This window comes from Rhinolophus ferrumequinum, chromosome 3 (assembly GCF_004115265.2).
Source record: "Rhinolophus ferrumequinum isolate MPI-CBG mRhiFer1 chromosome 3, mRhiFer1_v1.p, whole genome shotgun sequence".
Taxonomy (NCBI): Eukaryota; Metazoa; Chordata; class Mammalia; order Chiroptera; family Rhinolophidae; genus Rhinolophus; species Rhinolophus ferrumequinum.
Genome location: NC_046286.1, coordinates 89,270,554 through 89,296,054, shown reverse-complemented (window position 1 = coordinate 89,296,054; position 25,501 = coordinate 89,270,554). Strand labels below are relative to the sequence as shown.

The 25,501-nt window shown below is 36.9% G+C and overlaps 1 protein-coding gene across 11 annotated transcripts in view; it reads right to left on the bottom strand.

The window, feature by feature from the left end:
• UTRN (utrophin) overlaps window positions 1-25,501 on the bottom strand; it is a 460,160-nt gene that overhangs the window by 7,122 nt on the left and 427,537 nt on the right. For 10 of the 11 annotated variants that reach the window (XM_033093589.1, XM_033093581.1, XM_033093648.1 and 7 more), the window contains 8 exons: window positions 22,829-22,965; window positions 17,075-17,113; window positions 16,784-16,849; window positions 15,624-15,689; window positions 8,826-8,984; window positions 8,213-8,453; window positions 4,859-4,967; window positions 3,556-3,648 (listed from right to left, as the gene is read on the bottom strand). In XM_033093589.1, coding sequence (XP_032949480.1) covers window positions 3,556-3,648; window positions 4,859-4,967; window positions 8,213-8,453; window positions 8,826-8,984; window positions 15,624-15,689; window positions 16,784-16,849; window positions 17,075-17,113; window positions 22,829-22,965 — 910 coding nt within the window. The remainder of the gene's footprint in view (window positions 1-3,555; window positions 3,649-4,858; window positions 4,968-8,212; window positions 8,454-8,825; window positions 8,985-15,623; window positions 15,690-16,783; window positions 16,850-17,074; window positions 17,114-22,828; window positions 22,966-25,501) is intronic. The other variant, XM_033093608.1, reaches the window with a different exon arrangement.

Genomic DNA, 25,501 nt, shown 5'->3' with positions numbered 1-25,501 from the left:
TAGCAAAACTTTTCTCTAAGGCCTCTGTTTTTTCATCTCTCCCTTTCACTGGGAAATCTCAGAATTACATCCTCTCATACTTGACCCTAGGGAGGAGGGGAAGTTCCGCCCCTCCAATAATGGTAATATCTGTTCTGGGTCAAATAAGAATTGTCCCTAATCATCTGGCATGTTGCACACCTTCCCTCTCTCATCTTCCTGTGCTTAGGAAAACACAAGATATCTGTGACCACACAGTGGGTGCCAGTGGCTTTGTGAGGGAAAAAAAAGCAAGCAAGAAGGGCAACCTTCCTATGATGCCTGGAGAGAAAGGGTGAGCCCAGGAGTAGGTGGGGGAAGAATCAGGCTAACACCAGCCGAGTCCTACCAGATAGGGAAGTTACACTAGGAAGAAAAAGAATGGAGTGCCCCCCAAGCGTGAGCTACACCCAAGGGACAGCACTAGCATTAAGTACAATAGAGGTAGAGTTATGCTTCTCTTCTGAGTAACAAATAGCCAAATCCAAACAGAAATCTAATCTATTTTGTTCAAAACCAACATTTTTAACCCTAGGGCTTTTTATCAAACAAAAGGCTATTGGTACTCCCTTGAACAAATCATACTTTTTAAAAGAAGTCACCTTATTGGTTCCTTCTTTAATTAAGAGTTAAATAAAAACTTTGAAATCTGTTCACATAAAAAAAAAAAGAAATCAGGAAATCGTTTCATTTCAGTGGGTTTTGAGTTTTTATGAATGCCACTTAAGCTTAAATAACATAAGCAATTCACAGTGAAAATATGCCTGTAGATAAAAAATAATTTTAGAAGTATTTTTTGGTTTATCAGCAAAAAATACTGGGCTTACTACTAGTATCCCATATATTTAGATGACATAAATGAAAAAACTGACAAAAGACTTTACACTAAAAAAAAGTTCCAGCAGTCAGTGGAAATTTTAGTATGTACATTGGTCAATAGGCAACACAATTACACTTCTTTCATTAACTCCTTGCCAGGAAGAGCTGGAAATACCTGAGTCTTCGCTCTGAAATTCAACATAAATAATTAAGAGGAGACTTTAAAAGGCCATAATTCAAGGATGCTATCAGGACCAACTGGGGTATATACTTAAGACAGGAATTCTAAAGTGTGATGTACGACAATATATAGATACACTGAAAAAAAAAAGAAGCCATGGTTTAAGTAGGCAATTCATGAAATTAGGGTTTATGAATACAGGTTCACTTTAATTCCAAGGTTGCCCGAAGTAGAAAATCACTTGTGACCATGCTAATTTTTAATCCACAATGGATCAAAAGTTAAGATTAACATACAGATCAATTCATTGTATGATGGTGAGAAGCAATTTTAAAGTGCTCGTTAGTTACAAGGGTTCGGGAGATTGGCTTGGCATTGGAGGGTGCAAAGCCGATTTGCTTAGGATAATTTTCCAAAGGGGGTCAGTAAGCTTTGGGAATTTGAAGGCTTATTAAAATATTTGCTAGCTGAGCAACTTAAAAAGGGCAATAAAGCAAGTGAATCCTACAGAATCTTCTGAGTACTATCTGGGAAAACCTCAACCACTAAACCACCCAAGTGGGAAAATGTTGTCATTCATTTAATTCAGAAACATGTATCAGACACCAATTCCATGTCAGGGGCTCATTTCTATTCTGTACCAATTTTTAAAAGGTTTAATAACTTTAGGCAGAATTTAAAAGATATGTATATAAAGTTTACAAATAAGTCGATTAAGTTTTTTTATGGAAAGCGATCCCTATCTTGGAGATTTTTATAGTATTAAAGCAAAATATAGATTATACATACCAAGAAGAGCAAACTAAACCCAAACTAATAGCAGAAACCAAAAACAATAAGACCTAATTTCAAAGGATTCTAAAATACACTGGTCGTCATTTCTTACATGGAATATACTTGAGTACTTCAAAAAAACACGTGACGCGTAATGTTCATCCACAGAAAACTATACATATTATAAATATTTGTGGATGGACATACTTAAGACTATGAGAATATGGGGCCAGAAAATTCAACCTTGAAGAATAATTAATATAAAAGATTTAATCTGCTTATATTTTATGGCTGTTACAGAGCCTAGAAAATAAGCTGTAACCTGATAGCCTACGGACTTATGTTTCTGTAAGTCTCTACAGGGCTAAACGTGTATGTGTGTGTGTGTACATATGGTAGCACATGCTTTTTGTGGGGGCTGATATATAGTAAATATGATTTAGTAAACTCTGAGAAGTAGAATTATAAATAATAACCCTGAAAATGACACATTCCCAAATATAAACATATTTATGTGCTGTGGAAACTGTAATATGTCCCTTAGGCAAATACTTCTAAAAATTCAGAGAAGACTGTATTTCAAATAGCTGTTTCCACTTTCTGCTAATGATGGAATTTTGGAAACTGCAGAGTAGCATAAATTGAATACTTTTTTAATGAAGTCAGTATATATTATTTATCTCCACTCCTGATAATGTCTTTTTCCTCATTTAGGATGGTATTTTCTGAGGAGCAGATGGAAAAGGGTAAGATGAGAAACTGTTTATCTATATATATTACACATATGATAAACTATATATATATACATATATATATACATATATACATACATATATATATATATACATATGTATATACATATACTAAAATATTATTTTAGTAGCTGCCTAGATTTAAAAATCAATTTGTGAGGAAATCACCCTAAAAATTATAAATAATATATTTCTTTAAAAGATCATTTAAAATATAATCATGGCATGAAGTAGTATGTATGCATATACAAGTCAACTGTTTCTGTGTGAAAGAGCAGAAGTGTTTTGTTGGGAGCTCAGCAGAAACTGCAAGGTGGCAAGATGCTGAAGACAAAATGTTTGGAAGAAAATCAATCAATAAGTAAGAATCATTAATAATATCCTCTGGGAATTGAACTGTTTTTATTTGATTATTTTCTGGCTCTTGGTTGTTCATATGGAAAATTCAGGGTCATAATCTGTGATGCTTTAAATGGTTTGGCCTTTATACAGTGACTATTTCATTCCATAAGAAAAGAAACCAGAAGGGGGGAAAAAGAGGAAAATCTAAAAATAATCCGTTTCTGTACCTGAATCTGATGACATTAGAGATCAATGTCTGAAGGGAGGGAATTATATTAGAAAAGGCTATTTTCATACCATGTTGGCATGCCACTGAAAGCTTTTTTGAAGTAATACACATTCCTCCCTATAGCTTGCACTGAAGAGGATAATTTCGTCTTAAAACCAGACTTATTTTATTTGCCTTCATGTTATCACTCATAAGGCATACTGAAAAGTCTCAAAGAACACAATTGCATTGTCACTGCACCCGAGGGATGTGATAGTATCGAAGTTGAGCTTCATTTGCTTTGTCGACATATAGAATGTTTGATTTAGTTTCAAATAATACTCAATCCTGTTTCTAATATTGGTTTTTGTTATCTTACCTAAGAAGACAAAGGGCCCCACGCCAGAAAGAAGAAATGGAAGGAAAAGGCTAGTGGTGGTGTCAGGACCGTTCGTACTCACGGCAGCAAGATGGAAATGAGCTGTTGATCTGCTCCATAACCTCCGTGAGGTCTGTGCTGGTGTCGTGAGGGGGAGCCAGCAGGTCCTCTGCCGCTGGGACAGCAGATAAAAAGAACAAACATCCTGAAATTAATGTCCAACCTTCCACCAAATTCCGTCTTCAGGAGAAAATGCTAGATCTGGCCTCTAAATACCAAGGTGCAAATTGTTCTTGTAAAAAAGGACAATTTTAGGGGGACAATACCAAAACCATTTGTGTATTAATTTGTTGGTAATATAATTTTATATACAAATAAAATGTACTAGATATTTCTGTAGAAAGAATCCATATGCCAGAGGAAAACTCATGAGTGAAAAATATGTAATATGGCCATATTTGTTTCAATTTATTAGTTGGAATTTAATTATTTTGCATTGCAACGATTTTCTCATATGAGAAAAATATTCTACCAATTTCGTTTTCCTTCCTTTTTGGAGACTTTAGCATAAGCTTGCTTATGCTACCACAAAACTAGAGGTATCTATAAGAGACTTTATACTTTCATGCTCTTTAGTCAATAATCAATAGCAAAATAATTCTCTTATTTCTTAAAAAAAATTAAAATAATGTCAATGCTTTAGGTTTTCTACTGATTAATGTAGGAAAAGATATCCCAGAAACAAATTAATTTGGTTCAAGTTTGTGGTCCTCAGGAAACCTTGAATTTTATCAATAAGAAAATGTCATTCCAGAATCCTGGTTGACAGAGTCCTTCTTAGCAGCAGTGACAGTTTCCCTTTGTGATCAATGACATGCTGGATGGGACCTCTGCTTCAGATGGGGGCAGGGAGATGGCAATGTGTACAGAGACTAAGATGGAGAAAGCAGAATACTGAGTTCCGAGACCTGAGCAGAGAAAACGATGTTTGGTATAATATTCTTTAGCATTGTATTCTCAATTTGTACAAATGTGAAATTTTAGAGACAAGAAGTCTACTAAAAAAAAAGTAATTAATTAATCATTACTAAAGCAAAGAATTTAAACGATTGCTCATCCCAAAAGGAAAGAACACGTTTTTCATCTTTCACCAAAATTCAATCCACTATTACACACTATATATGGACATTTATTACAGCTATTATTCTAAAATGTTTGGTTTTTTTGGTATTGTTAAAATGGCTTTGTACTCATCTGAGACCAAAGAGAAAACAAACCTCCATTGTGCCCTAAAGCACCCATGTGTAAGAATGTTATTTAAAATGAAAAACAAACGGCAAAGCCCAGAGAGTATGGGAGTGTAGCGAAGTCCTGGGGACACTGACCTGCTTGGTGCAACTGTGCACTGGGGTCTGGATCCAGGGAGTGGTTCAGTGCAGACCGCTGAGGGGAAGCCCAGGGGGAGACTCCATTGATTCGGGAATCAGATTCAGGCTGGAAAAATTACGTTCAGAGGTTAGGGCAGAGAATAGATTCAAATGATCATTAAGGAAACCATTTCTGTTTCTAACTTGCCCTCCCCCACCACGGAAAATTAAATCATGCAGAGTTCTTTACCCTTAGACACTTTCATATACATTTTAGCATCAGTTGGATGAACTCACTAGAACTTCACCTGAGCACCAAGTGGTCCTTCCCTTTCAGTCTGGGCACATTGAAGAACTCACTTGGTTATATTACAAGATTTACGTATCAATGTCAGTTTCATCCCTCAGTTGTTCTTTCTATTATTTTTCTGTCAAACAAGTAAATTTAGAAACATTCTTCTTTAAAAAATGAGCACTGCTTATCATACAGTAAATTGATTCAATTTCAAAATCAGCTCCTCTTTAAATTTAAATCAATACCTAACAGTAATGTCAAGAGTATGATTTTGGATTCAGATGCTTGAACTCAAACTTTGTCACTCAGAAGCTGTGTAATTCTGAGCAAATTTTTAAACTTTTGAGACTCGGACTCTTTATTTATAAACTGGGGATGGTAATAGTTTTGTGAGGTGGTGATCAATTAGTATTTCTAAAGCAATTAGAACAGAATCTGACACCTACAACCACGTGGTCAATGTACTCTCACACATAGCTTTGAAATGGTGACGGATGTATCAGACAAGTACATGCTCAAATTAGAAAGTGTGATCCATCGCAGAGGGAATGCAGAAGTGACAAAGTTTTTGATGCCGCTTTTTTCATTAAATCTATATTAGTTGAAGCCTGGTAGTTTTGCCAGTTTTTTCTTTCAGAGTTGAATTATTTATCTTCTTCTGGCATCATGCTGTCATTAAGAAGAGATAAGAGGTCTACAGTCTGGGATATACAGAGCTATTCAGGTATCAGCTATCTCTAAAAGGATTACTATGCAATTCTGTAGGCACATGAGCCATTAGGCAGCTCTGTCTGATGGGATGGAGAGGGTGTGTGTTTGTGGGGGTGGGGGGCAGGGAGTAAGGTGAGCTGAAGAGCATTTAGCTCTCTGAAGAACATCAACAGACTATGGCAAATGAGGTTTTCGAGTGTGGCTGCCTTCCGCAAGGATTCTATAGATGCACTAGGTTATTAACACTAACCCTCCATATTCTAAATAAGACCTTTCAAGAGCAAATTCATCCCTTACACAGGCACCATTCAGAAACTTCAGACTCACAATACTAACAATGCAGCTGGCTCCAAGGTCACGATGTGACTGGCTCCAAGGTCAGAATCAGACATTCCACAGAACTTTAGAGAGAGGAGAGCCAGGCAGTGAGTCATTCTTGGGGAACTATTACTTTTAATGATGGAAGCTGGAAGTCCCGAAGTATGCCATCCCCAAAACAGTCTCACACAAATTTGGAAATGGTGACAGGTATACAGACAAGTGTATGGTTAAAATATGAGGGGTAATTTGTGGCTCACTGTGTAAGTAATGCCGAAATCACACTGTTTTAAATGATTCTTAACATGTTAAAAAATACTGAGAGCAACTGTGAAAATATGGTTTTCTAAACTTGAGAAAATCACTGGAGAGAAGTTGTTTCTGCCTTTGATTCAATAAATCATTCTGGAGAAAGGCATTTCTATTCACTGTCAAGGTACCCTACACTGCAAAGGCCAAAGAAAAAGGCAAAAGATAACATAAATATTGGATGTCAGGGGTTCTTCAAGATAGAGAAGTCCCAGGCCCATTTTTAGGATTGTATACAATATGCATCTGCTGTAAAGGCCTCTTCAGTACTAGTTCTGTGACATGACTCCTATTCTTTAACTGCTAGATGCAATCCAGTACTTCATAATTCTCTACAGTATGCTGTGTTTTTACGTATGACACCATCTTGTTATACGAGGCCTGACAATTGAGTTCACGAACTTGTTGCAACGATGTTGCTAAACTTTTTTGATATCAGAGGAATTATTCATTATGAATTTGTACCAACTGGACAGTTAACCAAGCTTACTACTATTTGGAAGGGCTGGAAAGGCTGCGTGAAAAAAGACGAGCTGAACCTTTAGCCAACAATTCATGGTTCTTGTATCACGACAATGCACCAGCTCACACGGCACTGTGTGTGAGGGAATTTTTAGCTGGTAAACAAATAACTATATTGGAAAACCCTCTCTACTCAGCTGATTTGGCCCCAATGACTTCTTTGTTTACCCAAAGATAAAGGAAATACTGAAAAGAAGATATTTTGATGACATTCAGGACATCAAGGGTAATACAACGACATCTCTGATGGCCATTCCAGAAAAAGAGTTCCAAAATTGCTTTGAAGGGTAGACTAGGCACTGGCATCAGTGCATAACTTCCCAAGGAGAGTACTTCATAGGTGACCGTAGTGATATTCAGCAATGAGGTATGTAGCACTTTTTCTAGGATGAGTTCACGAACTTAATTGTCCGACCTCATATAACATACTATCTTGTACGGTCCTTATCAAGACTGCAGGCACCAAAAAGGCAGACACTTATATCCCAAAGAATGGTGTTTTTCAAAATTGCAGGCTATTACCGTTTGATGAGTTATAACATTAATTTGTTCTGACCAGAACTAAGAAACAAAGATAGAAGAAAGATGAAAAGGAGGGAGGCAGGAAAAGAGAGAGAAAAGAAGGAAGAAAGAAGGGAGGGAGGGAGGCAAGGAAGGAAGAGAAGGAAGGAGGAAAAAATGAAAAACAAGATTAATTATAATAGGAATTATTAATTTTTTACATACATGTATGTATTCATCATAATGTAAATTGTATTTCTTATTGTCAAGACATTTTGCATGCAACTGTCATAAAACAAGTTAGGAAATAATAGTAGTGAACTAATAAACATCTGTTATTTAATTCGTTGAAAACAGCTCATTGAAAGAAAGGCTTTAAAATGAAAGGTTTAGGTCACGTCCCTCCATCTTCACAGATATTTCCTGTATTTAATTTATGCAGGTGTATTTTATAGGCTCTATTCCCCTAAACTGTTCAGAGCTGAGATAGATCTCAGTGTTAAAGAAGAGTGGGACATTCCATCTTAAATGGAGCAAACCCATTCTTCCATGCTAGTGAGAATTTAATGCTTCCATTTGAAGAGGGATTTCTACACCAGTCTAAATGAACTGTGGAGGTGAGAAATTGAAAGTGAACCTCTCTAGTGATGCTGGGACCAAGCGGGGCTGGGACGAGCGGCACGGAGAGGGCCGGCACCGCGTTCTGCACACTCTACCTGCTCCAGCAGCTGTCGGAGTCGGTGGAGCTGAGACTCCAGCTGTTTATTGTGGTCTTCTAAAATCTGCATCCGCGCCTCCAGCCGCCCTTTGTGCTGCCTCAGGAGTTTAGCTTCTGCTATAAGTTCTGAATCCTCAGACGTGTGATGAGGAGATACAACAGAGTCTGGAGGTAAACCGACAGGGAGCCCCCTTCTCAGGTGCTGGTCCTTTAGCTGCTCATATTCCACCTGCAAATTTCTAATACAGAAAAACGAAAGCTGGAATTCCTACTGTGTACATCGCCTTCTACCCCAACTTGTCTATGAGCTCCAAATGTAGCTCCTGCTACTTACCTCCTCCTAGGTAAAAACATTTCTTAAAAGCAAGCGTGAATAAAAGGGTAGCTTTAAGCAACTGTTCTAACAGGCATCATCCCTGAACCCCCAAATGCAGCTGTAAAGCCAGGAGCCCAGCTTGGTAATGCCCTCTAAAACTCTGACTCCACCATGACTGCTTGGATGATAGTTTGAAAAGAGAATGGGTACGAGCCATGTGAAAATTATTATTAAAGAATTTCCCGTTACAAGTTTTCCCAGGATAACATATCGTCTTCTCCCAGGTCTAGCACACCTTTGTTCTTCTTCCAGGTCCGCAATGATCCGCTCCAGCTCTCCGCGTTCTTCCCTTTCTACCGACTTCAGGATCTGAGCCGGACTCTGGGGCTGGCTCACCGGCGACTCCCCGCCGAGCGTCTGGCAGTACTGCTGGATAAGGGCATGCTCGTCCTCTCTGGGGAGACAGGGAAACACAGAGGCTCACATCTGGACATGGTGTCTTTGGACATAAAGGAAGTAGAAACAGTGATGATGAGGATGGCTGCTGGGCCAAATTTGCCTTAAAGTTCGATGTCCCATGACCTCCCTTTAAAACTCTGAGACGCTATTTATCTAATAATGTATGTGTGCTACACATACCAACATTTCATGCTTTGCCTTAGTCTAATACGTATATCTCACAAACCTCAGAACAGATGTTGTACTCAGTAGAGGAGGTTATAAAATAAAATACAATGTGAAGACAGCTACTAGAAAAGATATTACAGCAAAATCAATACCTGAATGCCAAACAAGTAGATTAAAAGACTCTTAATCAAAAACCAACTGCTATAGACTGAATGTTTGTTTCTCCCCCAAATTCATATGTTGAAACCTAATCCCCAATGTGATGGTACGGTCAGCTGTTTATATCCATGGGTTTCACATCCACAGATTCAACCAACCATGGATTGAAAATATAATATATACATTAAATCCCAGAAAGATCTAAAACGCAAATTGGAATTTGTTGTGTGCTGAGCACTACGCTGAATTCACGTGGATGAAGTGATATGCGGGAATATCCTGCTATAGTCTATAGCCAAATCCAGGTCACATGCAAATACTACATCATTGCTATAAGAAGCACTTGAGCACCTGTGGGTTGTGCTATCCGGGGAGGCAGGGGAGGGTCCTGGAACCAATCCCCTGAGGATACCAGGGGACTGTATTTGGAGGTGGGGCCTTTGGCAGGTGATTAGGTCATAAGGGTGGAGCCCTCATGAATGAGATTAGTGCCTTTATAAGGGTGTGAAGAGATCCGAGTTTTCCCCTTCTGCCATGTAAAGACACAGCAAAAAGGCGGCCATGTATGAACTAGGAAGTGGGCTCTCAGCAGACATCGTATCTGCTGGAGCCCTGATCTTAGACTTCCAAGGCTCCAACTGTGGGAAAAATAAATGTTGTGTAGAAGCCACCCAGCCTATGGCATTTTGTTATAGCCGCCCAAATGAATGGACTTAGACCTAAGCTGATCTCACTGTCTTTAGCAATTGGTTGAAAGCCATTTTGTAGAGTTTTGTAACCCATAAATAGGAGAACATAATCTTCATACTTTTTTTACTTAAATAACTCAGCACAAATTATAATTGCAGATATTTTTTAAACATCTACAGATATTTTACTTGACATCATCAGCATGTCATTTCTAGGAGCAATCGTTCTTCATTAAAACACAAAACTACAATTAATTCACTTGGATTCCCCCACTTTTCTAGCTGCTTGTCTGAAGAACTAGACATATCAGTAATGTGGTTGAATCTAATGACTGACAGAAACAGAAGCATAACAAAGTAGACAAGATGGATACGTCCACAAGAAGGAAACGCTTACCAGCGGGCCTTGAATCCCTTCCTTCCTTTATGAGGAGATCCAGTCAGATCTCCTCGTAAATGTGCGCATTACAGACCTCCTGGCTAACGCTGGCAGGAGAGTCCTGCCACAGAATACCTTTAGCAGATTGTATCTGGTGTGTTTGGATGGATATTGATAAACAAATCCTGGAATTTATGGATTTATTGGATAGGGCTTCAGAAAAACATCAGTGAAACAGATAAACACACAGATCAGTCAAAATTAGACTGGAGATGCATTTTGTTGTCAACGTTACATAGATTCATTTCTTTCGGGAAGCTGATGGGGTTTAACATGTTATTATAATTATCATTATCAAGACGATGATTACATTCTTTCATTAAGGTATGTTGGAAGGGAATTAAGGCAGTTTCAGCAAAAAAAACCCCATTTATATATAAGCTATAATTTTAGTCTTACATGTTTTCCACAGATTATTAGGCCAAACATTTAAATGTAAATATAAATACAGTCAAGTTCTTAACTATATATAGTGAAAACCAAGAGCACATCCTTTAAATACAGACAGAACATGAAGTACCAGATTAGGGTCATTAAACATCAATAGTGTGCCTGGTGCTAAAATAGAAAACGTAAAAATATAGATCTGCACCAACGAAATACCTTTAGATGGACTATAATTATACTACATTTAAGTCATACATAGTAAATACTATCATAGATTACAAAATTAGTACATACCAGATAACAAAAGAACTGTGATTCATCCAATGGCCTTTTGAAAGTAGGCAAGACATAAATAAAAATAATAATACTTTCCTTCCTTTAAAAGATTATTCTGTTCCAGTCTTCAGATGAGCAAACAACAGTGCCAGTACAAACCACACCAGCCTCCTAATTTCATCCTTTCACATAAAACTCTGTTCTTTACTCAAGGGCAGATGGCAGATGAAGGGAACATTCTGATAGCAATGGCCTAGGTGTCCTTCAGTTTCCTGCCACTGAGATTCCCCAGAACTATCCTGGGTCCTGGCTCTGTTTCAGATGTGGTTCCTCAATTCCTTCTTCAAAGAAAATGCATATTCTTAAAACGAATACCCTTTTAAATTGTCCAGAGGCAGACATTCAAGGGAAAGGGGAGTACTGGAATTTGGGTCTCTGTGGGGTAAAAGGAGGTGAGATTGGTTTACGTCCAGGCTGGGGAGATAGCAGCCCACGATGCATGGAGGTGCAACAGCTAACTCGCCAGCTTCACAGAAGATAACTGCTCTGAGGAGCCAAGGGATTGATTCCACAGACCAATTTGAGGGACCGAGAAAAGCTCAAACTGTTTCTGAAGAAACAAATGACTAAAGAGGCTTGGATAACTGAGAGAGAATTCACACCTCAAAGCATAGGACTTTCTGTTATTACCTACGGCTGAGATCACCCAAACCAAACACAGGAGATTGGTCCGGCAGATGTTGAGTTACAAAGTCTTCATTAGCTCTAGACTGTGAAGCTGAGGTGTCAGTGGACAATGGGCAAGTGGGGCAAGGACAGGGATGATGTCCAGGAGGACAGGATGGATTATCAGATGCTCTGATCCCACTCCATTCCCTCATCCTGGAAACCATCACTTCCTGCAGCAGCTGAGACAGTGGCGTGGTCAGGGGTGGTCAGGAGCCTGTGCCTGGAGCTGGGCTGCCTGGGTCTGAATCCCAGTGCTACCACTTACTGACTGTGATTCCCTGGGCAGGTTCCTAACCTCTTAGAGCCTCAGTTTATCCATCTGGAAAATGGTGGTAACAAGAACAAGAGTATTATCGCAAAGAGTTCTGTGAGGATTAAATAAGCACAGATGGGCAAAGTGCTTAGAACAGTGTCTGGTTCTAGGATGCTCTATATCAAAGAGGAGATGGTGATTGCTTTTGTATCATCACTGTTATTATTCAAGAGAAATCTAATAACATTTTTATGACCCAGCTCAGAATAATAAAAACCTCAACTCAAGAGGGCCTTGGGGAAAGGTGGAGAATTCAAAAGAGAGAAAAATTCCAAAAAGTATTGCAGAAATTTGCTAACTTACACCATTTTTTTGCTCAAGGCACTTTGAGTTAGTTTTTAATCTTTCCCCACAATAATCAAAATTGCAAATATTTTGATGTTGGTTGCCTCAAAACAGACCTGAGAGTGGAAAGGAAGAGCCAAGGTTGCCTCAAGGAGCACTGACGCCTCGACCGGAAGCTGGCGATACTGTTAGGTAAGTATTAAAAACTGTCATCTATTGTCTCTTGGGATTGTATCATGACCCTGTGAACGGTGAAGCTTTGGGGAATTTCCAGAGGCAGGCCAAAGTGAGAGTATGTTGCATACCGCCTGCTACTATAATTGGTCCTGTAAGACACAGACGAGCTTTGATATAAACGGAAAGCAAAGTAGGAACAGCACAGCCTCCTGTTAAGAGCAGCCCCCATGTCTTTCTCTACCATATGATCCCAGATGCTAAATTATTATGGGAAACACAGTAGGAGAACCAGAGAAATGGTGAGGCTGAATTCCTGACCCTTCCTTCACAAACCCCGAGGAGTACCATCAGTCCAAAGGATGTAATAATCAAGAGAAAAAGATAGTTATTGTACTAATACTTATTCGTCTTGTTAAGTTAGTAGTACCGATTAAAATGGAAGTATTTAAATAAGCAAGCATTACACATTTAACGGAGGAAAAGTGACCATTCTAAGTCAAACTGCTGGCGTTTAGGTCCAGAGTAGGTCTTAATGATTCAGAGGCCTTGCAGGCATTCTCACCTGACCAGAAGAATCCCTGCATGGTCACAAAACAAGAACCCCAGTATGGTAATTCAAACTGTGAATGAGCTAAGAACTTCCAGAACCGGCTTTATCAAGATAATATTTATTACTATATTTATTAAGAAAATATTGATGTACCAGTGACTGGAAAACAATTGCTCATTGGTGGTTTATGCCTTCTTACATTATTGAATTAATTTAATCTTACACATCAGGGAGAATGTGTGTCCTTGCTTTTTCCAGCACCTAGAGGCCACCCGCATTCCTCCATCGCCAAAGCCAGCAGTGTAACATCTGCAAACCTCTCTATAGCTGTGCTCGCTATAGCTTTCATGGTTACATCTCCTCCTCTAACTTTGACTTTGCTCCCTCTTTTAAGGATCCTTGTGATTACATTGGGTCTACCTAGATAATCCAGGATAATCTCCCCATTTTAAGATCCTTAACTTAATCACATGTATAAAGTCCCTTTGGCCACATAAACTGACATATTCATAGATTGCAGGGATTAGGATATGGACTTGTCTTGGGGGCTAATATTCATTCTATCACAAATGCCATCACCATCTTCTTGCCCTGTAGAAGCACTTATCTATCTCCCCTCTAGCCTGTAACGTTCATGAAGACACTCTCCATATCTGTAGACCTTTACAATATCGGGTGCACGGTAAATGTTTAACAGCAGGTTTTCTAAAATATAAGTGAAAAGACCCTGATTTGTAGCATTTTCAATTTGTATGGTTTAAATACTATCATACGGCCAATTTAAGCTGATGACTTCACTGAATGTGGAGTTGGGAAAAGATGCACAGTTGCACATCACCTGACAAACATAGTAAGTTACCCCAACAACATAGATAATAATAAAATGAGGTAAATTAGGGCGTGATGAGTTTGGAGTATTATCTTTGATTTTATTTTAATCTAATCTATGCAAGTATACATAAACTAATTTTTAATAATGATTCTGTTTAATAAATAGTTTAAAACTTCTTGAAAATGTAATAACCAGCTCTCACAATTGACTCCAGCATACCATTGCACAGTAGATATATAATAAATATTGGTTAGATGGATGAATGAGTTAATACGTCTCCTGATATGGTAGTATATTGAATTGTATTTGGCTGTTAGTCATCTGATTATTTTTTTTCAGACATTAGTGTTAAATTTACAAATAGTGTTTGTTTTAATTTGAAGATAGGATATATTAAATTTGAGCATTAGCTTTGCTCTGTTTATGAGGCATGAAAAACACATTTTAAAGAATTTAAATTTGGTGTAAATTAGTTTGGTTTCAATTATTATTTTGAACTTTTAATTCTTTAGCTATTGTCAACCTTAAGTGGAAATTATGTTGATTTAGGAGTCTGTAACTACTTTATATGAAGTATACACTACTAGGTTAAATTTGAAACAAGCATTATGAATATGCTATTATCTGTGGTTTGGGAATTGTTCCATACTCATAGTACATGAATAATAATGTATAAATCACTTCTGTATCACTGTAAAGTATTAACGTGCTAATCTTTGAAATGTAAAATTGAAAAATCTCCTTAGGATATTTATTTATAAGATTAAGGATAGTAAAAATATTTTTAGAATATTAACAGGGAGAAATTCTATATTAGAGTACCTAGGGTATTTCAACTTGGCTCTCTCCATGGTCCTTTTTAGTACAAAACACCTAAGTACTATGTTCTACAAGTTTCCTGGCAACCTCACAGATTCCTACTGGATCTAAAACACAATGAAACTGAGTAAGTCAAGTAAACTTGACAATACTGAAATCTTTTAGACAACATTCAGAATTTAAAAGGTTAATTTCAAGGTGGGGTAGTGGAAGGAAAAGTTCCAAAAGCAAGATGACATACAACAATGTCAGATAAAATGTCTGCCTAGAAAGGTTTCTAAAAAGTATTCTAAAGTCAATTAGGCTTTTCTTAGTTGCTAATAAAATCAAATCTTGGCAAAAGAGTTAACACTAGTCAATGAAGTGTGGGGAGCATATGTCCAAGTGTGTGTGGGCCACAGTTATTAAGTGGCAGGGGTTATGGAGGAAATGTGAGCAGAAGGCTTTTACAGAAGAATGAGGATTTAATAATGTCATTCTCTGGAATTACATTGTTAACAAGAAATATAAGACCAGTGGAGTGAATATCTAGATCTGTATTTATTAATAAAGTAATCTGATTTTCCTGAGGCAGATTAGCTGCCAAATTGCAGGATTCTTTTCACTAACTTATATGAAACTAAATAAGTATACATATCCAGCTTTTACTACCATGGCTTGAAAGCATAAAATCTATGTAGACAGTTTTGTAACCACACTTATCAATTTTGATTGGGATCAAAATCCAGAGCCACAATCAGTGACGGTTATTTCTGACAGCCATAATACAAGAACTAGCCTTCCAAAAAGCACAAATTTCTGATTTACTTACACACTGCCTGTGGTAGAGCTGCTATCAGTGAGGAAAGACCCATTAGTCCTTTCCATTTGGGCCAGTCTGAAAAATGAAAACAAGGAAGTTATGTAATTGGTCACATGGAGCATAGTCACCTAGAGGTACATCCTCAGTCATTCTTCAACTGTGATAATTCACACCAAACACAGAAAGGTCCAAATCTCCTAACAGGATTGTGACATGAAAACAACAACTTCTGTTGAGTTACATTTCTATCATCACTGTGTTAAGGCCTGTAGGCCTTTGTCTTATACCACGTCATAACTGACCTCCTAATTGACCTAGCTTCCTAACTGATCTCCCAGACCCTCATGTCCATCTTCACTGTCACACGAATCTATGTTCTTCTCATGTTGCAAGACTCTCCATGACTCCCCATTACCTAAGGACGTTATCCAGCCCCTTAGCAAGTAGGCCCTTCATTATCGGACTTCACCTTCTGTCCCTCCACTCCTCAACCCTGACTCTTTGCCTACCTGCAGTTCTTCAGACAAGTCACGTTCTTTTCCAGCTCAATGCTTTTGAGTGTTTTTCCATTAGTCCCAGCCTGCCTTTTCCCAGAAGTTGTATTTGGCCAAGACTTAGTTCAAATGTTACTATTTTTATGATGCTTGAACTAACGTTTATAGGCATAGATAGTTACTAGCACCATGGATGCCTAGTATACACTTCTTTTCTGAAACTTTCTGCATACCATCAAGACCAGCTTATAGTTTATATTTTGGGGGACTCTAAAACAAACCCCTGTAATAAAGCATTAGGATACATTAATAAGACATTGTAACTCATATGTGTACCATCTCCTGCGAACACGTTCAATCCCTACTTCTATTCAACGAAACTGAGTTATATTGTTTTCTAATTCCGGTTTGTACAGTGTTTGGATTCTCATGAGCTCAATAATCACATGCTATTACGTTCCTCTTCATACTCTTTATAGAATGTGTAGCAGGTGTTTGGTAAAGTGCAAGTCACAACATGGGAAGATGAGAGCCCAGATTCCAAAGGTAATGGAATCACGACTCTTGCAAAACGATATCCCTTAGGTCAAGGCCCATTAATGGTATAGGATTAGTACAGAAATAGATACATTCTGGGGGGCAGTACAGCAGAAGGCTCCTATCCAAGTTTCTTACCGTGTGGCATACTGTTCTATTCTTGAATGGGTATCATCATGGAATAGCTGAGGAGACTGTGAAGGGCTATAAAGGAGAAAGGAAATAAACAGTTTTATACCCACATATTGATAGACGTTCCATTTAGAAATGTTAGCTTAGTTAAATAATGAATTTGCCATGCAAAGACACCACTAGGATTGTTACCCGGGACGCAGAACTATTGTTTTAGAACGAGAGTTTAGTAATCACCCCCATGCTCATAAACTGATCAGAACATCCTCCTGTGCACAGGGAGCTGTACATACTCACTCATAGTGTTCTGGCCACATACTGATGAGTGTGATAGGACTGCAAAGAGGGGAGAGGGAAACAAAAGTCACAGAACAAACACTTTAGAGCAAGTCAAGACAAAAGCAGTGGGGGCTGAGGGCGGGGGAACATTCTCAATCGTCTTCCTCCGCTACATTAGGTTGCCCTGAGCTCCACCACGGGGAAATCAAAAGTAACAGAAATGACTGTTTATTCTAGAGAAGAGGCCGAAATTCAAGTGCCTGCAGGGGTCTTTTCACACATATTATAGGATATTTCTTATAGGATAGCAAGCACATCCTTAAATAGTTTTAGTGAAAAGAAACAGAATGTTACAACATAGCTCAAAATTTTGGAAAAATTTTAAAGATAATATCCCATAATATACTAAGGGGAGATGCAATCATATTTTTGTTTTTCCTGGAGAAGCAACTTGGTCAGAAGGGTAAAATTAAATACCAAAGACTATATTATGTATTAATAGCAAAGTCGCAATAAAATTGATTCTTTATCCAATTTTAAATGTAAAGCCTTCAAATCTAGGAGTACAATAAGTATCTCAACCTCACAAATACACTGAAAAAAGACGCAACCTAGGTATCTCCCCTACACTCGACGAAAAATTTCACATTATCAATAAAACTGACAGCAACTTTCTAGATCATGACACACTTTCTTCAAACAAAATTTTATTCACAAGTTCAATTTATGAAACATAAAGGAAACGAGTTCTGTTTGAATCAGGGCGTCAGTCTGGAGCTTGATCATTCAGTATTACTCCAGGCTCCGGGGGTACCCTCCAACATTACAGTACTGCCTAGAAAGCTCCAAGTCTCCATGAAAAATCTTTCGAAAACAACTGATCCTAATAATAAGCTGGCTCAAATCCTAACCTTTTTTTTTTTTCGGGGGGGGGGGGTGGAGTTACTGATCAATGTGGAAATTTCAAAGTATAAAGAAAATTAATTCTCTATTTAATTAAATAAAGTTTCCTACAAAAGTCTCCTGACTGATACAAAGAAGAAAGTTTAAATTATTTTAGTTGTACCTGATTCTCCTATTTCTATTATACATACATACATACATACATGCATGCATAAGTACATACATACGTACATACATACGTACATACATACGTACATACATACGTACATACATACATACATACATGCATACGTACATACATACATGCATGCATACATACATACGTACATACATACATACGTACACACATACGTACATACATACATACATGCGTACGTACGTACATACATACATACATACATACATGGATACGTACATACATACGTACATACATACATACGTACATACGTACATACATATGAAAAAGTTAATGATCTCATTATCTCCTACTGGGAGGCACAACTTGATGTCTGAATAGTAAAGACTAAAAAGAGATGGAAGGTCATTTTATTGGGATAAAAAAGTTAAGTCTCGCTGGACCTACTTTCAGAAACAGGTATTTATCCAGTGTATGTTTATCAGAATATCTATTATGTAAATAAACTTAATTATCCACATATAAAATAGATACAACAACAATAAAACAATGAAGTATTATTCAATTGTCTTTTGACATCAGTACTTTTCATTAACTCTGAAATATGGATGTTAAATGTCAGGTGAATGATTTGCTATATACATTCCAAAAAATTGTAACTGCTTGAGAAATCTAAAATTCAAGTGTATCATAACATTTGTCGTGAAGTTTAAACACAAGAAAAACACGTGTTTTTTTTTTTTAATCTTTTTTTAAATCTTAATTGAACTTGGAAAGCTTTGCAAAACTGCTTGACTGGTTCTTGTGAAGTTCATTCAGTTAGCACAAAAGTGATTCATTGAACTAAGATAAGAATGGCAGACACATAAAGCTGAACTGAAAAGTTTCTCAAAAGAAAGTTTTTTATATATTGAGAAAATTTCTAAGAAAAGAAATAAAGATTAAAAAAACTAAATTTAAGGCTTCATTGACTACAAAGTATTTTGATTTGTAGGGAAAAAAAAGAAAAAAATCCTTAGAGTGATAAGCTTTCTCATTGAACTCTGGAAGGAAGAAACAAGGCAATGCTCTCACTGTATAGTAGAATCTATGATTAAAAGGGGTTAAAATAAGATCGATCTGTGTTCGCCTTGATATAATACCATGTTTCCCCGAAAATAAGACCTAGCCGGACCATCAGCTCTAATGTGTCTTTTGGAGCAATAATTAATATAAGACCTGGTATTATATTACATTATATTATATTAATTATATTATTATATTATATTATATTATACCCAGTCTTATATTATATTAAAATAAGACCGGGTCTTATATTAATTTTTGCTCCAAAAGACGCATTAGAGCTGATGGTCCCGCTAGGTCTTATTTTCGGGGAAACATGGTAATGCAGCTTATCCCTGCTTTCCATAATGGGGGCTGATGGTATATCACATACTAATATGCAAGGAATCACACTTTACTAAATATACTTAATATTATATGAACTATAACCCAGAGTTGCTTTGAAAAGCTTAGTGGCATTTTTAGTGCTTTAGATTCTGAACAGACTGCTCCTTATGCTTCCAGTCTTTTGCCTTCTTAAATCCGTTCGTCCCAGAGCAGGGTAAGTGGGGGTCCCAATGTGCTCTAACTTAGAAACCTTCAATGCAATGTCTCCCCACTGCTCTCAGGATAAACTCCAAACACCTTGGTATGGCTTCTAAGGCCCTTCATTATCTGGTTCCTTCTCTCTCCCTTTCTTGCCACTATTCCCAGTTTCCCATCTCGGTTTCCAAAATGATCTAGGCTTCACGTCTTCGAAAAGGTTTCCTTTGCCCTGAAACTCTTCCTTTCCTCCTCCCCCACACCAAACATTGAATGTTTGGCTCTATTAATCTTTCAGGTCTCAGTTTAGCTGTCACTTCCTCCCAGTCTAGTGCTCCCAAAACCATAATTACACTTACTATGAGGTGGTTCTTGCTACAGTAAGAACTTAAAAAACCACGCAAATCATCTATTTCCACCTTAGCCAACATCAGGGAAAGGTGTCTCCCTTGATTCTTTAATCTTTAGGAAAACCAACATACCTTTTTAGCCAATAATAATCTCTAACAATTCTCAAACTACTTTGAGTACTATTTTAGCTTGATTCGCAGGTTTATTTCCAATGGTAACTCTTTCATCAAGCTCGACTCATTTACTTTGACTTTTTTTTTTAAATCTTGTAGTTATAAAATTAATTGAATAAACCTAGGCATGCGTTTGTTTACCTCCTTTTAGTAATAACTCATTTTTTTCTGTAAATCCCCTCCATGCATGCAAGTATAATTACTGGATAAGGGATAAGACATTAAATTTTGCAGGGATAAAAGAACAAAAAGGAAAAGAAAATTCTAATAAGCTTCATAAATAATTTCAACACATTTACCACTTCGCAGGTTTTTCTCCAATGTTCTCCTCCCACAAATAGGAGAATAAACGAAATTAAATATTTTTGCAACACACTCACAGAAATTGTTACGCCAGAAGGTTAAGTGGCCCTGTACCAGCAAGGGCTCAGCATAAAAATGAACTAGACCAAGTCCAAGAACACATTGTAGGACTCAAAAAAGAAGAAAAGCTGTCCATTCTATCTAGTAGCTTATAAATCTTTCTCAAAATGCATCTTGTGACCTCTGATTTCATGTTATCCTTCTTCCTTTCTTTCCCTTGTTTTCCTCACTGAAAATGCTGGTAAATTCATATTAGATGAAATGAAACATTTTCAGAGTTATAGCCAAAAATCATGACATAAAATTATTTGGCGTGCTTTTCTGTTCTTTTCTACTTTAATTGAGTCAGTCAGAATACAATGGTTGATGTCAATGATTATTTTGACACTAAAAGGCAAATTATCAAAAATGCTTAAAGAGTATTAAAGAAGATCTATTGGTACAATTCATAGGAAGGCGATAAATATTTGAGATACAAAATGCCTAAAGTTTATCAAAACAGTGATGTGCCCATCACTAGTTCAAACCTATCAAATTCCCTATAAATAAAAGCATCATGTGATAATTCTATGCTTCATGCAGCTACTCCAAAGGTTAATTAGATCTGATACCAAGATTAGTCAAATTTTGCCTTTATCATGAGGTGTTTAGCACAATTAAACTATATATATTAGATACTTAAACAGATAAGAATGTATTATCATACAACCGATGAAGAAAAGGACAAGAACATATTTACAGAACAAAGTGAGGACCAAAAATCTACCTTTCCTGTGGATTTAAGTAATTGAATAGCTCTCTTTAAACTGCAATTGCTTCAGTAAAATTCGTTCTAAAATGTACTGTGGAAAAATGACCCGCAGGCATAGAACTTAATTGTACACAGTTTGACACCAAGCAAATGTATTAAAAATTTTTGAATTTTTTTTCACATGCTTTAAATGTGTATGTGGTATTTTTGGACCTATCTACATATACAGCTGTGTTATATTTCTTTCCGTACGCACATCCATAATATTACATACAGAGAGATAACGCATCCAATATACTTGGGCTGTAGTCTTTCTTCTACTTCTGAGCAGTTCCACAAATAAAAAGAAAAACTTCATTTGCGAATAAACATAGTGAAGTCCCTGGTCTACAGAGCTTTATCTAGGAAAAACATTCAGGCCAAATAGTCCATCCTTCCACTTTTGACATCTTTGAGGCATGAAGTGTCATAATACGCTAGACTATAACTGCCCTCTGATTATCTCTCTATGAGATTTGAAGGTTAAAGAAAGTTTGACTTCACAAAAATTGTACTTGACACACTTTTTATATTTCCTTCTACAATTTTTCTCTACTGTATAACTTAGAAAACTCCACATTTCACATTTCTGAGCTTGTCTTCTATAGTTATGTGAGAAGGCGTCTTTCTGTAAGTAGAGCTTCATTATTCGTATGACTAGGCACTCTGGCGATGGTATGCAGTAAAAGTTAATTTCCCCAAGATTCAAGCACACACAAAAAATTACTTTGGCAAGCATATTAATGCTCATATTTTAAAAATTGATTCAAAGATTTAATAGCATATCTATTTGGATCTTGATAAGCAATACTTTAGTAATTTAAAATTACCTTTTGTATTTGTTCAGCCTCATTTTCAAAAATCTCTTTTTTTTCATTTCAGCCTCTAAATTGTTATTTTCCTTTGCTTCAAAATACCATTGTAATTTGGCTACCTTGAAACTATTTCATGTAGGCTTGTAAACTCAAATTATATCATTTAAAGAAATTTTGTCTATTTCATAAAGCTATCTCATTTTTTGTTGTCTTCATGTTCAAGAAAAAAGAAATTAGAAATGTAATATGAAATTTTGATGAGATTTTTAGCATAGGGAGATATCTGAAGCAAGAAACTAAGTAATATTAATAAATTTATATTAAAATTATGTAAAATAAGTGTGAAACATACTGTAAGAAATGGTAAAACATCCCCCAAAGGGGGGAAATGGAAAATAAAGTGACAGAGTATATATTATAATACCACCATTTGCTTTAAGTATTTTTAAGAGGAAAAGAGATGACCAATGCAACGGGTGACACACTAATATGTCTTTTTAAAGTTCAGGAACATGTGCAAAATTAATTAGGGCTGTGTCAAAAGCAAACACAAATTCTTTTTGGTATCAGGCAATTTCTCGTTTCACTAACATAATAAAAGACAGTATCAGATATAAGAGTTCATAGAAATTTTAATATTAAAATTAAACTTACGTCTCTAAGTTGTCACCTTCCAGAACTGTCTGAACAGGCAGGTAGCCAAGCCGAGGATGCTTCGCAAAGTATTTCTTCGATCTAAACTTATTCTTCAGTACCTTTGTGAAGTCTCGGACATCTTCCCCAGATGTTGTCTATAAGGTTGAAAAAATTAGAGCTCTCTCATTAAAATGGAAGGAGGTAACTATCTACAATAAACTAGAGCAGATGTAAATTGATGCAATAAAACGACAACAGTTTCAGTAGCTTTATGTATTTTTGGAATAACACACAATGTCATGAAAAATACATGGCAGTTGGGACTCGTCATTAAATATAGCCAGCAATTAGTTCAGAATTTTTTATTTCCTATTGAAAATAAACCATAACTAGCTCATTGGCCCAATATTTTAAAATTTGGGCCCAAAAGTAAAGTTAGTTTTGGCAATGTTATTGGGTTGCAATTTGTTATTAAACATTTAGTGATGACCAAGTTTTCTGGATAGTATATGGTTATGACTAAGGTGAAGAAATGAGGGCGAGCTATACAGCCTATCCTGATGTCACACAAGCTAGCATATACTGTAGTATAGAAAAAGAGAACGTAAATGAGCGAGAAAGAGCAGTGCCACATTGGTACTCTATATCGTAAGGAATACTGTCAGTTTCTTTGTCCTTTTCCAACCATACAAAAATATAATTTTGACATGGACTGAAGTTTTAATGGTGATGTGAAATGTTACTGTTTCCTTAGTATTTCAAAATGATTAGTTTTAATCATCATTTATTATTAAGTGATAAAGAAGCCAGTCACAAAAGACCACAAATTGTATAATTCCATTTCTAAGAAATGCCCAGAATAGGCAAATCCACAGGAACTGAAAGTAGACCAGTGGTTGCCGGGGGCGGAGGGGGGAGGATGAGGGTGGACGGGGTGTGACCGCTAATGGTACAATAGATTTGAGAGGTGGGTTGCAATCTACCCCAATGCCCACCACCCTCATCCCAGTTTTCTACGTTCTATTGTCAACTCTAATTTTTATCGGCAGTAGGTTATACTGATATCAACTTCAGTTTTTTTCTGAAGATGTGTTTAAAATATTTACATTATTTGCACAGAACTGAATTAAAAACTGATCATCTGACTCCTTGTTGGCTGTCGAATCTACAACTAGGAAGACTTCACTACAGTTTCTTTATAAAACAAAACCAGGAAACTTTTCTATAATAACTGAGTGCTAAATACGTTGGCTTACCTGCTGCCTGCCCTTCTTTCCTTGCACCCTCCCCAGTCTACCTATATTTTCCTTCATGACAATCATGCCCAGGATTCATACAAAAGTGTTTCGCAAATAGAAACTTACAAAATATAGTTATTGTTTTAAATAACTAAATTCTGAGTCAACACTTACATAGTTGTATTCCTTTCTATCTGCTCCCATTCCACCTAAATATTTCTGCTTCTAGCAAATAATAAGGGAACTTTTGATTCTCTAGGCTTACAGAGCACAGAGAAAACATGAAAAGCCCAAGCTTTTCATAATCTAAAGTTCACCAATTTTCACTTTATTAAAAAGTATAGTAAGGACAGTCCACGTTATCACTAGGTCTTGCCATTACACACACAATGTCAAATCTTTATCTGAGTATCACTGATAATAAGCTATTAATACACAATAACTAGTAGTTTTATGGATACAGATCTCTCCAAATATAAAGGAGAAGTGTAGAAAAGAAGTATTAATGAAAAGAAAAGGAATCCAAGGCACCCTTGTAGAAGAAAAAGGGTTGCTATGAGAGACGACAGTTTGGGGGTGTTAAGATTTAAGTAGGCAGAATAGGTGAAATAAGCAGAATATAGTTGGGTGTAAAGAAGGAAGTGTTTAGAGAAGGAATGCCTGGGACAGAGAATAAAGCCAAGGGGATATCACCTACTGTAAAGGACATTTGGGTCTTTCACAATCGGTATCACAACTGTAGATCATTAAGTTTATAGATCTGTTCACGTGGAATGTTTTGATAAAGGAAAAAAAAATGGGAAGAAGCTTTTCATGATGGAAATGAAAAAAGAAGGTCCCTATGCAAGGACAAGCATTTAGGACCCAATTTATTTCTATGTCTGCTCTTAACACATTGTTAATATACAGGGAGATAATGAAGTAATGGGCCCCAATTTGTACTTAGGCCTTCTCCATCTGGGAACAGAAAGGTTTTCATCACTTAGGCCCTCTCTTATGGTTTTTCTAGCCATATCCAGGTTTTCAACTCAGGCAGCTCTGAGAGGGGTGGGTGTGCAGGGACACTTACCCAATGTGCCTCAGCCAGGGCAGTGTACAATACAGTGGTGTTTCGTATATTCACAGAATTGTGCAAATATCACACTATCTAATTCCGGAACACGTTATCACCCTAAAAGAAAGCCTGTACGTTAACAGTCATCCCCCTCCCACACGGTCTCCTCCCTGCAGCCCCCGGCAACCACTAATCTACTTTCTGTGTATGGATTTGCCTATTCTGGATACTTCTTATAAATAGAATCATACAATATCTGGTCTTTTGTGACTGGCTTCTTTCATTTAGCATAATGTTCTTCTAGCTTATCTATATTTGAGTTTCAACACGAACTCTCGCTTTGGGCAAAGAAAATGACACGTCATTCAAAAGTGCAAATCCTATTCCACAGCATATATT